The sequence below is a fragment of the Ascaphus truei genome, chromosome 20 (genome assembly GCF_040206685.1).
Source record: "Ascaphus truei isolate aAscTru1 chromosome 20, aAscTru1.hap1, whole genome shotgun sequence".
NCBI lineage: Eukaryota > Metazoa > Chordata > Amphibia > Anura > Ascaphidae > Ascaphus > Ascaphus truei.
This window is the reverse complement of record NC_134502.1, coordinates 17,036,634-17,051,555: the sequence shown is the minus strand read 5'-3', so window position 1 is coordinate 17,051,555 and position 14,922 is coordinate 17,036,634. Positions and strand designations below refer to the sequence as shown.

The 14,922-nt window shown below is 47.6% G+C and overlaps 1 protein-coding gene across 1 annotated transcript in view; it reads left to right on the top strand.

The window, feature by feature from the left end:
- TGFBR3L (transforming growth factor beta receptor 3 like) overlaps positions 1-14,574 on the top strand; it is a 64,125-nt gene extending 49,551 nt beyond the window's left edge. The window contains exons 2-8 of the mRNA XM_075578179.1: positions 10,761-10,864; positions 11,331-11,471; positions 11,733-12,047; positions 13,077-13,215; positions 13,384-13,431; positions 13,516-13,626; positions 14,257-14,574. Of these exons, the coding sequence (XP_075434294.1) occupies positions 10,761-10,864; positions 11,331-11,471; positions 11,733-12,047; positions 13,077-13,215; positions 13,384-13,431; positions 13,516-13,626; positions 14,257-14,315 (917 nt within the window). The 3' untranslated portion in view covers positions 14,316-14,574. The remainder of the gene's footprint in view (positions 1-10,760; positions 10,865-11,330; positions 11,472-11,732; positions 12,048-13,076; positions 13,216-13,383; positions 13,432-13,515; positions 13,627-14,256) is intronic.
- The last annotated feature ends 348 nt before the right edge of the window (positions 14,575-14,922 follow it).

The following is a 14,922-nucleotide window of genomic DNA, read 5'->3' as shown; positions in this document are numbered from 1 at the left end:
TTACACCACATCACAATGTTACACCATGATGAAGTGCGGAAACGAGCGAAACGCGTTGTGTGATGCTGCCTCTCTGATGTATTTTTGTATGATCCAATAAATTCTCTATTTATTTTTTTTTATGAGTGAGCCCCCTCTGGATTTGCTCTTCACCCTGGAAAGTGCTCCATTTTTTTCCCCAACTCGTTCTATTTTACTACCTGTGGATGCACGCCATTGGGCCTCCTAGGATTTACCTGAGGCATACCAAAGGGAGTTTTTTCTTGTGTATATATATATAATATATACAATATATATAATCACTGATGGTATAGTAGGTGGAGATTTCTTTTTGGTGTCAGTATTGACTGGATGTGGATGCAGACAGGGTACACTAGACACTAGTCTCCCCACACCTGCTACTCACAGTGTGTATACCTATATTATGGACGTCCTTTAAATCATCCGCTTAGTAATAATTATGCTTTCTTCCCTTCCATCCATGGCCCGTTTAATGCAAGATCAGATACAATCGTATTTGCCTTTGCAGCTACTGCATGACATACAGTACCGACACACTTTATTGCAGTGTGGTCGGTACCGCAAGCCGGGATATTTCCCGGCTTGCTTGTGGCTGCCCCTCGGCGAGCCGCGCGTCATAGACACGCGGTCACGCGTCTTCGGGAGCCTGCGCCCCCTGCACGCGCGTCCAGGGCTCCCCGAGGGAGCCCTGGTGTCCCGCGATCTGCGGGACGGCGGCAGGGGGTTCCGGGGGACCCGGCGGACCCGGTAGCGGTAGGGAGAGCGCCCCGATCGGAGGGCGCTCTTCCGCTGCTTCGGCGCGCGCCCGTCACACTCGGGCGCCCGCCATGCTACTGCTGCGGCCAAGAACGGGCAAATGCTCGAATAAACTTGGCGCAGCAGTAGGGCACTATTGCTAAGCCTGCTATTCACAAGCACTTCAAAACCCTTCTCCATCAAGGATTCACCTAACTTTGTCCCATTTAATTTGTAAGTCGCCTGTTTGTTCTTGTTTCCCAAATGTATAACCTTAAATTTATCTGTATTAAACCTTATCTGCCATTTACTATACCAGCCCAATTATCCAGTTTATCCAAGTCCTTCTGGAGTGACATTCCATCCTGCTCTGATTCTACTATCTTGCACAATTTAGTATCATCAGCAAAGATGGAGACTTTGCTCCATATGCCGACCTCAGGGTCATTAATAAACAAGTTAAAAATCAGGGGTCCCAGTACCGATCTCTGAGGTACTCCACTCACAACTTTAGCCCAACCTGAAAATGTTCCATTTATGACAACCCTCTGTTGTCTGTCCTTTAACAAGTTTTCAATCGAGGTGCACGTTTTTATCAAGACCAATTTCCTTTATTTTGTACACTAACCTCTTATGTCGTCGTGTGGCAATGTATCAAAAGCCTTTGCAAAATCTAAGTAGACCACATCAACTGCATTACCCTGGTCTAATTTCCTACTTGCCTCATCCAAAAAACAAATAAGCTTAGTTTGGCAAGATCTATCCTTCATAAATCCATACTGACTATAACTAATCATTTTGTTATCCTTTCGTATTCCTAATTATTCTTCAGTACTAAACCTTCAAGTAGCTTCCCCACAATTGAAGTCAGGCTTTGCCACGAGGGAAACTCCTGGAGCGGGTAAGACCTTGGTGGCCGAAACAGCGGGAAGCAGGCAGATGGCAGACAGCGTAGTTGGGGGTCACAGGCAGGTCGGAGGCAGGCCGCAGACGGTGTGGTCAGGATCACAGGAAGAGATTGGAGGAAGACGGCAGGTGGCTTGGTCGGGGTTTACAGGCAGAGGTCCGCAGCAGAAAGGCAAGGACGGGGCAGGGAAGCAGGAGCAGGACTGGAACTCAGGAGCAGGACGGGGACTAGGGAACAGGACGGGGACAAGCTAGTTCAATGGCAAGTGCCTTTAATATGAAATCAGGACTACAAGGAACAGGTCGGGTCAGATCAGGTCAGGACAGAACCACAAGGAGTCAGGATCACAAAACAAAGGCAAAGAGGAACAGGAAAAAGGAAACTATAAGGCAGGCAGATACAGAAGACAGGAGCACCCAAGAGGAGACAGACAGAGGAAACCCCAGAGCAGACAGAAACAGCAGCACTCCCAGTGGACAGACAAAGGAACTGTGAGAGAGTGAGATCTAGGAAACTGTCAGGACTATTCCTGACATTACTCCCCCCCTCTCCAGGGAGGTCCTCCGGGCGACCCTCCAGACTCTTCAGGGAGATCTTGATGAAAGGCCGGTTTGGGGTGGCGCACGTCTGGTGATTTGTTGACAGGCAGAAGGTGCTCCACGGGCACAGGCTGTACAAGTCCATCAGAAGGCTGACAGAAGGATGCAATTCTCTGAGTGTCAGGATGCCTCAACACAAAAGCCAGAGAATCCGTGAGGAGTAAACGACTTTGCAGAGGAGGTCACAGACTCGGCAGAGAATGCATCAGATACTGATGGGAAAAAAGAAGAAAGTGCGCTCGTCTTCACAGCGAGAGCAAAGACGCCAGCAGATCCTCCGGACGACCTTCCAGGTTTAGCAGGACATCTCTGATGGAAAGCCGACTCACTTCATGTTTCGCAGGAACATAGGCATCAGCAACGACTCCGTACAACGCTCCAGGCTCTCCTGGGAGACCTTGATGGAAGGCCAGCTCAATGTAACCTCCGGACAACCCTCCAGATTTCACAGGAGCATAGGCATCCGCAACAGATACCACTGGTGCTGCTGGGAAACCAGAGAGAAGTACCTTTAGCCTTCTCGCAGGAGCATAGGCCTTAGAACCAGATACATCAGGCATCACGGAATATCATGAGGCGTGCGTCTAACTTCATCGCAGGAGCATAGGCATCGGGTATAGGAACATCAGGCTGTTAACAAGAGTCAGTGGGGGAATTATTTTCCTTAACCCCACAGAAGACTTCTCGCTCAAACGCATCTTCCACTAGTTTGACAGTGAATTGTCTTAGGCATCTTGTATGTCTTCTTTGTTGCTCGTGTGACCATCTGTGTCTGGCTCAGCATAAAAGATCTCCAGCAGCTCAACCTGGGCTGCGTTCTCAGCAGCTCCAACTGTGACATCTTTCTTTCTTGGTGCATACATTTATTCAGACGAAAACACGGCTGAATAACCAGTGATGCTCTTTTCATTGTGCAATAGCGGTTATTTGTCTGTTTTATTCTAGTCACAGACTGAATCTTGATGCCGACGGCTTTCATAACAAGGGAATCTGGTTCGGACCAAGTGGGCATGGTAGAATAACTGGAGCAGAATTGCACTTCTTTGTCGTAATCTGCTTCTTCTTTCCAGCATCTTCTGGAAAGCAGACTGTAGCACTGAGACTGCATAGCGAATGCGCTTATAGGAACTCACAGCTTTCTTGGTTAGGATGCAGGATCTGTATCTGGACTGGATCACAAAAGCAGCTTTCTTTATATTCCTGTAGCGTCTTTGTTGCTGGACCCTTCTGACATTTGACTGCAGTACAATCACACATTGTTTCAGATATTCATATTTCCTCATTTGTCGTTGCATTTTCCAGATTGCCTGAAGAACGCAGGCTGCTTTATTCCGGCAACAAAGCTGACAAATTTTCATCCCTCTATAGGCGGCCTGTATGATGACAGCTGCGGAGCGTTTGAGCAGATAACGCTGTCTCTCCATCCTTCCTTGGATGAGGGCTCTGTAGTATTTCTGGAATGTTAAGAGGCTTCTATTGTTTCTTTCAGAGTCTTCTCTGATTTTAGAAAGTTCTAACTGGAAACATACGGAATTACCTTTTTCTTTTTCCAAGGCGCCTTCTGCTTTTTCCAGTGCCAATTGCATCTTTGAATTTTCTTGTACCAATAGCCTCTTCTCCTCCTGTTTTGTGGTGTTTCATATCTCCTTCACTGATCTGGACAGAGAGAACCGAATTATTTTCTTGCAGATTCTTGCACTCTTGGTTTACAGTTTCGAAATCACTCCTAAACCCCCTGAAGGTCTCTCTCACTGAACATATCTCTGTGTTGAAGTGGCAAATTTCCTACAGAGAGGCTTCCAGCTTTGTACTACGCCTGTGAGCTTCCCTTTGAGAGACTTTTGGCTCTGTACTAAGCCTGTCAATTTCCTTCAGAGAGATTTCCAGCACTGTGTTAAGTTGACCAACGGAGCTCTGGTCCTGGACAGTGCCCGTATATGCCTTCTCCTGCTTACTTGACATGATCACCATGTCACTTTCTAACTGATGCTTTTCTTTCTCCTGGAGTACGCACTTAGCAATTGCTGTGGACAGACACCTTTGTAGTGCAGCCTTGGCCTCTTGCTCTTTATCAAGTTGTCCATAGGGGCAATCAATCTCATTCAATGCAAATTGAAGTGCCTGAGTTAAGGGATCTTTACCTTGGTTAAAGGCATCCTCTTTCTTTTCCACTATTCCACTATAAAGTTTTGAATGCAATATGTCTTCCCTATCTTTACAGAGAGTACAGTGGAGATTTTTCTTTTTGAAACTGAAAAAGCCTCTTCAACTGAAATTCTCACAAAAAGAAAAAAGGGAACTCAGGGACAAAGTGAACAATAATCCTACAGAACACTTGAAGCAAAAAAACTTCAGGATCCCAAATGGGTCTTCAAAAACACCAATAAAAGTACTTATCTTCCCCTAACGCAAGTAGAAGGTGTCTGCTGAAGCAGGCAGGTGATGGATCTGTTCCGGGGAGGTCCTGAAATGGCCTTTGTTTTCTGTCACAAGTGAGACTCCATGAGAGGGTAGGACCTCGGTGGCCAGAACAGTGGGGAGCAGGCAAGACTCGTCAGGGTCGCAGGCACATGGCAGATAGCGTGGTCGGTGGTCACAGGCAGAGGTCAGAGGCAGATGGCGTGGTCGCGGTCACAGGCAGAGGTCGAACGCAAATAGCATGGCTGGGGTCACAGGCAAAGGTCAGCAGCAGGAAGTCAGGGAAGGGCAGGGAAGCAGGAACAGGACTGGAACTGAGGACAGAACTGGTATTAGGGAACAGGACTGGGACTTGCTAGCAGGAAACAGACTGGGGCAAGCTAGTTCATTAGCAAGGGCCTTTAATATGAAATCAGGACTACAAGGAACTGGTACACGTAAAGAAAACCCGCACAGCTAGTGTTAACCACAGTGAGGTGCTGACTGGATGGAGACGTGATTGTATCATATGGGAGAAAAAGAACCCAGTCTTTCAGCACTCAATCACAACAAATGTATAATTGTAAATTTAAAATACTTTATTAATAACTATGAATAAAAAATAGGGTGTTAAAACGTAATTAAATAGTATACTTGAACAGCACGTGACTGTATCCTTGGTAACCCACCTAAGTCTAGGTGGGTAGATGTAGTAAGATCCCTAATAGATACTCGGGATCAGATGCTATAAGTTATAGCTACCTAAAGAATAGGAAAGGAGCCTAAGCGAGCCCACCAAAAGGACAGTCTCAATGTGAGTGTATCTAGGCGTGTAGTGCGCACTAAATGGATACACTAATGATGTATATTCTGTGGCATATAATGCGATAGGTTAGACCTATATGATATCTGCCCCTGATTGAGGTTGCACTGGTTGCTGCATAGATTCACCAGCGCTGTCAGAGCTAAGTCTCTAGTAAAGACATATATTGCCCACACTATAAAATTAAGTGCAGACTAATAGGCAGACACTCAGGTAAGGTATATAATTGTCGGCATATTGTGAACCAAATAGGCACTCCCTCACTACTGTCAGTAAGGTATCGGTAATATCTGTTAATTAAAGGGTGTTCGTGAGGTACCTTACTGACAGTAGTGAGGGAGTGCCTATTTGGTTCACAATATGCCGACAATTATATACCTTACCTGAGTGTCTGCCTATTAGTCTGCACTTAATTTTATAGTGTGGGCAATATATGTCTTTACTAGAGACTTAGCTCTGACAGCGCTGGTGAATCTATGCAGCAACCAGTGCAACCTCAATCAGGGGCAGATATCATATAGGTCTAACCTATCGCATTATATGCCACAGAATATACATCATTAGTGTATCCATTTAGTGCGCACTACACGCCTAGATACTGTACACTCACATAGAGACTGTCCTTTTGGTGGGCTCGCTTAGGCTCCTTTCCTATACTTTAGGTAGCTATAACTTATAGCATCTGATCCCGAGTATCTATTAGGGATCTTACTACATCTACCCACCTAGACTTAGGTGGGTTACCAAGGATACAGTCACGTGCTGTTCAAGTATACTATTTAATTACGTTTTAACACCCTATTTTTTATTCATAGTTATTAATAAAGTATTTTAAATTTACAATTATACATTTGTTGTGATTGAGTGCTGAAAGACTGGGTTCTTTTTCTCCCATATGATACTACAAGGAACTGGTCAAGCCAAAAACAGAAGGTGTCAGGATCACAAAACAAAGGCAAAGACGTGCAGGAAACAGGAAACTATAAGGTAGTCAGAGACAGAAGAAAGGAGCACCCAAGAGGAGACAGACAGAGGAAAACCCAGAGCAGACAGAAAATAGTAGGATACCCGGTGGACAAAGGAGCTGTGAGAGAGGGAGATTTAGGAAACTAAGTCAGGGCTATTCCTGACAGGCTTACAGGTCTGTAATTCCCTGGTTGTGATCTAGCTTCTTTTTGTAAAAATAGGTACCACATCTGCTTTGCACCAATCTTGTGGTAGTGAACCTGTGAAAATGTAATCCTTCAATATTAAATATAATAGTTTGGCTATTACTAAATTAAGCTCCTTTAAAACCCATGGGTGCATGCCATCGGGCCGGGTGATTTATTTACGTTAAATTTATCAAGCCATGTATCTTCTTCCTCAGTTAACCAATTGTTTGTTAATACTGTATAGAGTTTGTAGCTTCCTCGTGTTGCAATATTTTTTGGAATTGACTCCTCCTTGGTTAATACAGAGACAAAGAATGTATTTAGTACTTCTGCTTTTTCCTTATCTCCAATAATTTGCCAGCCCATCACACTGAAAAGGTCCTATATTCTCTTTTCTAATCTCTTTGTTATTAAGGTACTTAAAGAATTGTGTTGGGTTAATCTTACTTTCTATTGCAATCCTTTTTTGTAAATTTCTTAGAATTCTGATATGCTGCCTCTGTCTCTTCTTACTTTAAGAATCTAAATACCTGCATTTTCCTTTCCATTTCTTCCTCTACCTGTTTATTTAGCCACACTGGTTTAGAGTTGTTTCTTTTATATTTATTACCCAATATAAGTGAATGTATCCAACAATATTTTAAAGACTGCATATTTATCTTCCACATTTTTTTCCTGCAAAAATGTCATTTGAATGTATTTCTTGTAGATTAGTCCTTCATTTCTAAAATCTGCTTTTTAAAATTTTCAAGTCTTTGTTTAACCTGTACAATATGGTTTTCAATCATTTATTTCAAATGAGATCATGTTATGATCACTGGTAACCAAATGTTCCGGGACTTGAATATTTGTTATAACTTCTACATTTTTTTTTTTATATATTACCAATCCAGTATTGCCCCACTCCTGGTTGGTTCCTCAATAATTTGGGTCATGTAATTGTCTTTAAGCACCCCCAAAACCCTGTTTTCTTTCGCTGTAATGCTAATCTCATTGTCCCAGTTTATGTCTGGATAATTAAAGTCATGACCTAGTTTTGATGCCTTCTCCATTTGCAAAAATATTTTGGCTTCCTCTATCTCACAGATATTTGGTGGTGTATAGCATATCCCTACAAACATTTTCTTTGTACTTTTACCTCCACTGCTAATTTCTATCAACAAGGTCTCTACATTTTCATAATTCCCTTCATAAACATCTTCCCTTATTTATAGGTTTTAGATCCGGTTTAACATATAAGCATACTCAGCCTCCTCTTCTATTTGCTTCATCCTTCAGAAAAAGGGAATAACCCTCTAAATTAACTGTCCAGTCATGAGTTTCATCCCTCCATTTTTCAGTAATGCCTATGATCAGGGCTACTGACCACTTTCCCCGGGCCCAGGACTAGCGTTTCTACTGGGCCCCCCCGTCAGCGGCCTTGCGAAGCCTCTTTCTCACCTCATTACCCCCACTATTTTATCCTCCCCTTCTCACACTCCCCTCATGTATTTATCTTCTTACACTCTTCCTGTATTCTCTCTCTCTTCCCCCCTTCTCTCACTCAAACCCCCTCCCCCCTCCTCTTACACTCTCCCTCCCATCTATCACTCAATGCCCATTCTCCTCTCACTCAACGCCCCCACTGGCCACACACACAACTCTCACAAAATTCCACCACACATACAATTCAACCCCCCCACACAACATACCCCCCCCCCACACACATAATTCAACCTATTCCTTCAATACCCACACACATTACCCTCACACCTCATACCTCTGCCAGACGGAAATTCCAGCACCGGCCAGGCCCCCCTGTTGACGGCCCTGCCTATGATACCATACTCCCTTGTAGCTATTAATTCAAGCTCCCCCATTTTATGTCAGTATTCTGACTCATGCACAATGTGGCTAGTGAGTAGAGTCAGACAGCTCAACTTGGTCCCTATTCCAAACAAGGGAGAGTTATGTTCTCTGAATTGTTTATTGGGGGGAACAAAACAGAAATAAAAGGGGGGAAAAGCACACTAAATACACACTAAGGGTTGGGCACATGTAGTGGGAATAGGAATAGGTAAAAAACAAAGACATCTCACAGGGAAATAGTGGGAGAACCTTGCTGCAGGGAGGCACACTCTGAAAGGACAGGACAGGACATGACAGAATCAGAGGGGAAATAGGAGGTAGGACTGCACCAAAAGGCAAGGGGAGGAGGAGCAGCACAACTCAAAAAGAAGATAAAGGGTGGTTTCCATAGCAACAGGAGGAAACCAGAAAATGCTGGGAAAGGAGACAGAACAGTCACGCTTCTTGCATTAGCAAGCATGAATTTAAAGCTGCAGTTCAGTCTATCCTGCATGTGTGTGTTTTTTAATAAATCAGTTCTGTAGTAAGAAAAAATACTTTTAGCATTTTCTGTTTTTAAAAAAACAACTTTGAAAGACCAATTTTCTTGTATTCTATTTTAACAGCCATTTGCTAAGGCACTGCCCCTTCATGTCCTGTCACAAGCTCTGGTACACCCCTTTGTCAGCCCTGCCCTCCCTCTAGCACATGTCAGTGCAGGAGTGCTCATGAATATTCATGAGCTTCCACTGAGTGACAGAAGCAGAAGAAAAACATATCCCTTCACTAATGATGTCACCAAATTTCACCGATCAATACATGGAGAACGAATTAACCTGCAGCTATACAGTTCTTTAGGTAATTAGAGATTGCCCACATGAAACTATTGAAGTAAAAAAATTAATTAAAAAAAAAAAAAAAAAAAGACTGAACGGCAGCTTTAAGGTTGTTATCACTCTGTGCTGTTATCTGATCTGCTCCTGCCTTTTTCTTCCCATTGATTTTATTCTTTAGAAGTTTCCTAGTATTATTTGTATTTCATGGGTGCCTCCCTGCTTGCCAAACTCCCACTTGCCCCCCACTCTACCTGCACAGGGTGACCACATTTTTCCCTGGACAAACGCCACGAATGGCGATCGCCGATCATGCATGCATTGCTGGCAAGCGGCGATCGCACATGCACGTCCGTCAACATACGGCTACATTTCGGGACACCGGGAACACAGGACAAAACAACGGGACTGCTCTGGCTAGACCGAGATGTCTGGTCACCCTACATCTCCATTTCCCCATTCCTATCTATTCTTTCTAGTTCATTACCTCATGCTTGTCCCTCCCCCCTCCTTTCTAGTTTCAAATCGCCTCCCCCCTAGCACAGAAGATCCCTCTTTGTTAAGGTGCAATCCATCCCTACCATAAAGATAGGACTGCTCAGAAAGGCCTGTGTTGTACTGACAGCTGTGTGTATGTGCTGTACTGACAGATAGCTGTGTGTATGTGCTGTACTGACAGATAGCTGTGTGTGTGTGTGTGTTGGACTGACAGATATCTGTGCCTGGGGTATACTGACAGAAACCTGTATATGTTATATTGACAGATAGCTGTGTGTTTTATTGACCGATAGCTGTGTGTGTGTGTGTTTGTGTGTGTGTTATACTGATATACACATATCTAGGAGACATTATTGCAGCCGTTATCATGCGGTTTCGCGTTACCGCAGTCGCGAGAATTTACCGGTGATTCGCGTTATCGGGTGATTGGCCATACAATTTAATGGAGCCCCCGAGTTGCTAAAATCGCTCGTTTCGCTAACAGCAAAGCTACATTTGTACCTTGAAGCAGAATAATGGGTGCAATGCCTTCTGCTACATCTGTAGCTGTGCGCTTAATACTGACAGGTGCAACTGTCGGGTTTGGCCCAGATTCTGAGGAATTCCATGAACATCTTGGGGAAAATCCTCAGCATAGTCCATAGACGCTATATTGGCCCATCGGATTAACACAGCGGGGATTTCTGCATTTGAACGGGACTCGCGCTGTGTGAATCCTACCGGGCTGCGAGTCCCATTCCAACGCAGGGACCCCCGCTGTGTTAATCCGATGGGCCTTTACAGCGTCTATGGACTATGCTGCAGAGTGTTTGCGAGATGCTTGTGAATTTTCCTCACAGCGCTGGCTCAAAACCGGCAGTTGCATCTGTAGCTGTGCGTGGGTTCGTATTGTCAGATAAAGGTGCGGGTTGCACATAACTAGCTCGTTACGCTGCGAAAAACAGCTGTGCTTTCCACTTTTTCCAGGCTCCCCTCCATGGGTCGGGCTCGAGGCACTGACTCTGCCCCCTGCGCGCCTCCCAGTCACATGTTACCGGGACAAGATGGCCACTTTCATGCGGAGGGACGAGGTGAGTCCTGGGGGGGAGGGGTAACCAGATGTCCGAATGCTGTCTCACGGAAAGGTGTCTTGTGGGGGCTCTTTTAGGATGCTCTGCCATCCAAAATGGCGACTTTACTGCATAAGATGGCTGCTTTACTATCCCAGACGGTTGCCTGATATTATATAAGATGGCCATGGTATTGTTTGCCATGATGTAACATGGCCGCTGTTTAGCCCAAAGATGGCATCTTAGTGCCAAACATGGATGCTCAGTGTCCAAGATGGTGGTCCAATTATACTAACAGGCCACCATATGCCCAAAATGGACACCCAGCATCCAACACGGCTGACATCTTTCCCTAGTTGGCTTCTCTATACCCACAATCTCTCCCGCTTACAGATAGCTTTGTGTGTCACAGTGACGTAGCTGTGTGTGTCATACTGGCAGATAGCAGTGTGTGTCAGTGACAGATGCCTCTCTCTCTCCCCATTAGCTCCCCTGCCTGTCTCGCGTCAGTTCAGAGCGCTCTCTCAGGACTGCTGCGGTCGCTCGGATGCGGGTTCGTGGTCCAGAGGTGCAGTGTGAGCGTGGGGGTGTGTGCAGTGTGAGCGCATGGAGCAGAGTGCAGGCCGAGGTCAGGAGGGACTTATCTCTCTGTCTATCACTGTCTCTTTCTCCCTATCTGTCCCTTTCTCACTCACACCCTTTCGCTGACTGTCTCTTTTCCTTTTGCTCTATTCTCTTCTCCACCTGCTCCTCTTTCTCTCCCCCTCACTCGTTCTTTCCTCCCTCTCTCCTTTTTCTTCCTCTCTCTACCTCCTCATCTTTCCTCCTCCCTTTTCCTCTCTCTTTTATCTCCCTCTCTCTCACTTTCTTTCACTCCCCATCTTCGCAGGTCTCTCTCTCCCCGGCTCCTCCCTCTCTCGGCCTCTCCCTCCTTCTCTGCTTTCTCTCCCCCTCCTCTGACCCGCTCACCTCCTCCCACATCCCGCTCCTTGTGGGCGGGTGCCCAGCGGCAGTGGGTGTAACCCTCCCTTTGGCCCCACCCCCGCCCTGCTCCCTGACTTCACCGACAAGGAGCTTCAGTTTCCAGCTCCGCCCCTTCTACAACCACTCTATCCAGTTCCTACACTGCAGACTGGAGCTGTGTGCGCGGGACACTCTGCTGTGTCGTGGGTTGAGAAGTCCGGAAGTCACTGCTACACCCAAGGTACACACACTATCTGCTATTCCGGTAATGACCCCACCCATACACACAGCTCTGTCACTGCAGCTCCGCCCTGCAACCTCTTCTGCTATTCCGGTAATGACCCCACCCATACACACAGCTCTGTCGCTGCAGCTCCGCCCTGCAACCTCTTCTGCTATTCCGGTAATGACCCCACCCATACACACAGCTCTGTCGCTGCAGCTCCGCCCTGCAACCTCTTCTGCTATTCCGGTAATGACCCCACCCATACACACAGCTCTGTCACTGCAGCTCCGCCCTGCAACCTCTTCTGCTATTCCGGTAATGACCCCACCCATACACACAGCTCTGTCGCTGCAGCTCCGCCCTGCAACCTCTTCTGCTATTCCGGTAATGACCCCACCCATACACACAGCTCTGTCGCTGCAGCTCCGCCCTGCAACCCCTTCTGCTATTCCGGTAATGACCCCACCCATACACACAGCTCTGTCGCTGCAGCTCCGCCCTGCAACCCCTTCTGCTATTCCGGTAATGACCCCACCCATACACACAGCTCTGTCGCTGCAGCTCCGCCCTGCAACCTCTTCTGCTATTCCGGTAATGACCCCACCCATACACACAGCTCTGTCGCTGCAGCTCCGCCCTGCAACCTCTTCTGCTATTCCGGTAATGACCCCACCCATACACACAGCTCTGTCACTGCAGCTCCGCCCTGCAACCTCTTCTGCTATTCCGGTAATGACCCCACCCATACACACAGCTCTGTCGCTGCAGCTCCGCCCTGCAACCTCTTCTGCTATTCCGGTAATGACCCCACCCATACACACAGCTCTGTCACTGCAGCTCCGCCCTGCAACCTCTTCTGCTATTCCGGTAATGACCCCACCCATACACACAGCTCTGTCGCTGCAGCTCCGCCCTGCAACCTCTTCTGCTATTCTGGTAATGACCCCACCCATACACACAGCTCTGTCGCTGCACCTCAAGCCTGTGCGGCAGCTTCCTGCTATTCTAGCTCTTCTCTGCTACTCCTTCTCTCTCACCCCCCAGTGCCCCCCCCAGGATGACCCATGCACCGGTCTCTCGCCTCACCCCTCCGTCCCGAGGATGCTGTTCCTGCGTACTGTCACACAGCCTCTGATTGTTACTATTCCTGCTCACTCCGACTCCCCCATCCACCCCAGCGCAGGTGAGTGACCGGCACGGCATCCCAACCAGCGCAGGAGCGACCGGCACGGCATCCCAACCAGCGCAGGAGCGACCGGCACGGCATCCCAACCAGCGCAGGAGCGAGGCGGACTGATTTCTACCTACTCGTACTCACTCTGCTATTCCTTCCCCCCCCCCCCCCCTGCAGGTCACAGGAAGTCACCTCGCCCCCTCCCCCCTCCACCTGTACGCACAGGTAAGGATCCATACCTATAATGGGAGTGTATAGCGGTTACAGAGGTGGCCCGGTGACGCTACTAACACGTGTGTGGTTTTGCAGAGCGACGCACACAGGGCGTTGGTGTAGTAGCCGTTGTTGGGGTCACGCTGTGCGCCTTTGTGATAGGGGTGTTGCTGATGGCGGGGCTGTGGTTTATTCAGAGTAAGACGGGTGAGTTTTATTGTTTCACCCTTGGGGGAGGGTGGGAGGGACAGACTCCATGTCCCATAGCTCCTTCATGTCTGTGTCACCCTGCGAGGGGAGGGACAGACTCCATGTCCCATAGCTCCCTCCTGTCTGTGTCACCCTGCGAGGGGAGGGACAGACTCCATGTCCCATAGCTCCTTCATGTCTGTGTCACCCTACGATGGGAGGGACAGGACTCCATGTCCCATATCCCTCCTGGCTGTGTCACTGTCACCCTGCGGTGGGAGGGCAGACTCCATGTCCCATAGCTCCCTCCTGTCTGTGTCACTGTGTCACCCTGCGGGTGGAGGGACAGACTCCATGTCCCATAGCGCCCTCCTGTCTGTGTCACTGTGTCACCCTGCGGGGGGAGGGACAGGCTCCATGTCCCATAGCTCCCTCCTGTCTGTGTCACTGTGTCACCCTGCGGGGGAGGGACAGACGCCATGTCCCATAGCTCCCTCCTGTCTGTGTCACTGTGTCACCCTACGGTGGGAGGGACAGACACCATGTCCCATAGCTCCCTCCTGACTGTGTCACCCTGCGGGGGGAGGGACAGACTCCATGTCCCATAGCTCCCTCCTGTCTGTGTCACTGTCTCACCTTTCTTTATAGCTCGTGTCCCACCTCTGACATCGGGAGGCTCTCAAGGACTTCGGGTGTTACACCCCTGACATTTGTCACCTGACCTGACTATTCAACTCTTCCTTATAATGGTGGTCACACCGGCCGCTCACACTTAATGTCTCTTGTATTCTTGTCTGCACCTTCATAATGTTTTTATGAATTAATTTTTGTAACCCAGCTCCTGTAACATTTTTTTGGGGTAACCTTGCTCCTGGGTGCCTTATCATCTTTGTACTATCTTATTGGGGTAACCTAGCCCCTGAGTGATGATTTTCTGCACCTTCTAATAAAACTGTATTATTTTAACCCAGCTCATGAGTGCCTTATTGCTCCTGCAACATTTTATTTGGGTAACCCTGCTCCTGGGTGCCTTATTGTCCCAGTAACATCCTATTCTGGTAACCCAGCTTGTGAGTGTTGTATTGCCCCTGTAACTAACATCTTGCTGTGGTGTATGTATGTGTATATCTTATACTATATTTGTGAAAGCACTGTATGCCTGTCTGCATGGCCTCTGTCCCTAGGGGAAATCTCATTGGTCCCTTGGCCCGCCCGCCCCCGCACACCTCTCATTGGCCTGAGGCGGAGTGACGGGCCAAAGGACACACAACACACACACACACCTCTCCCTCTGTCCTCTCCCCCCCCCTATCA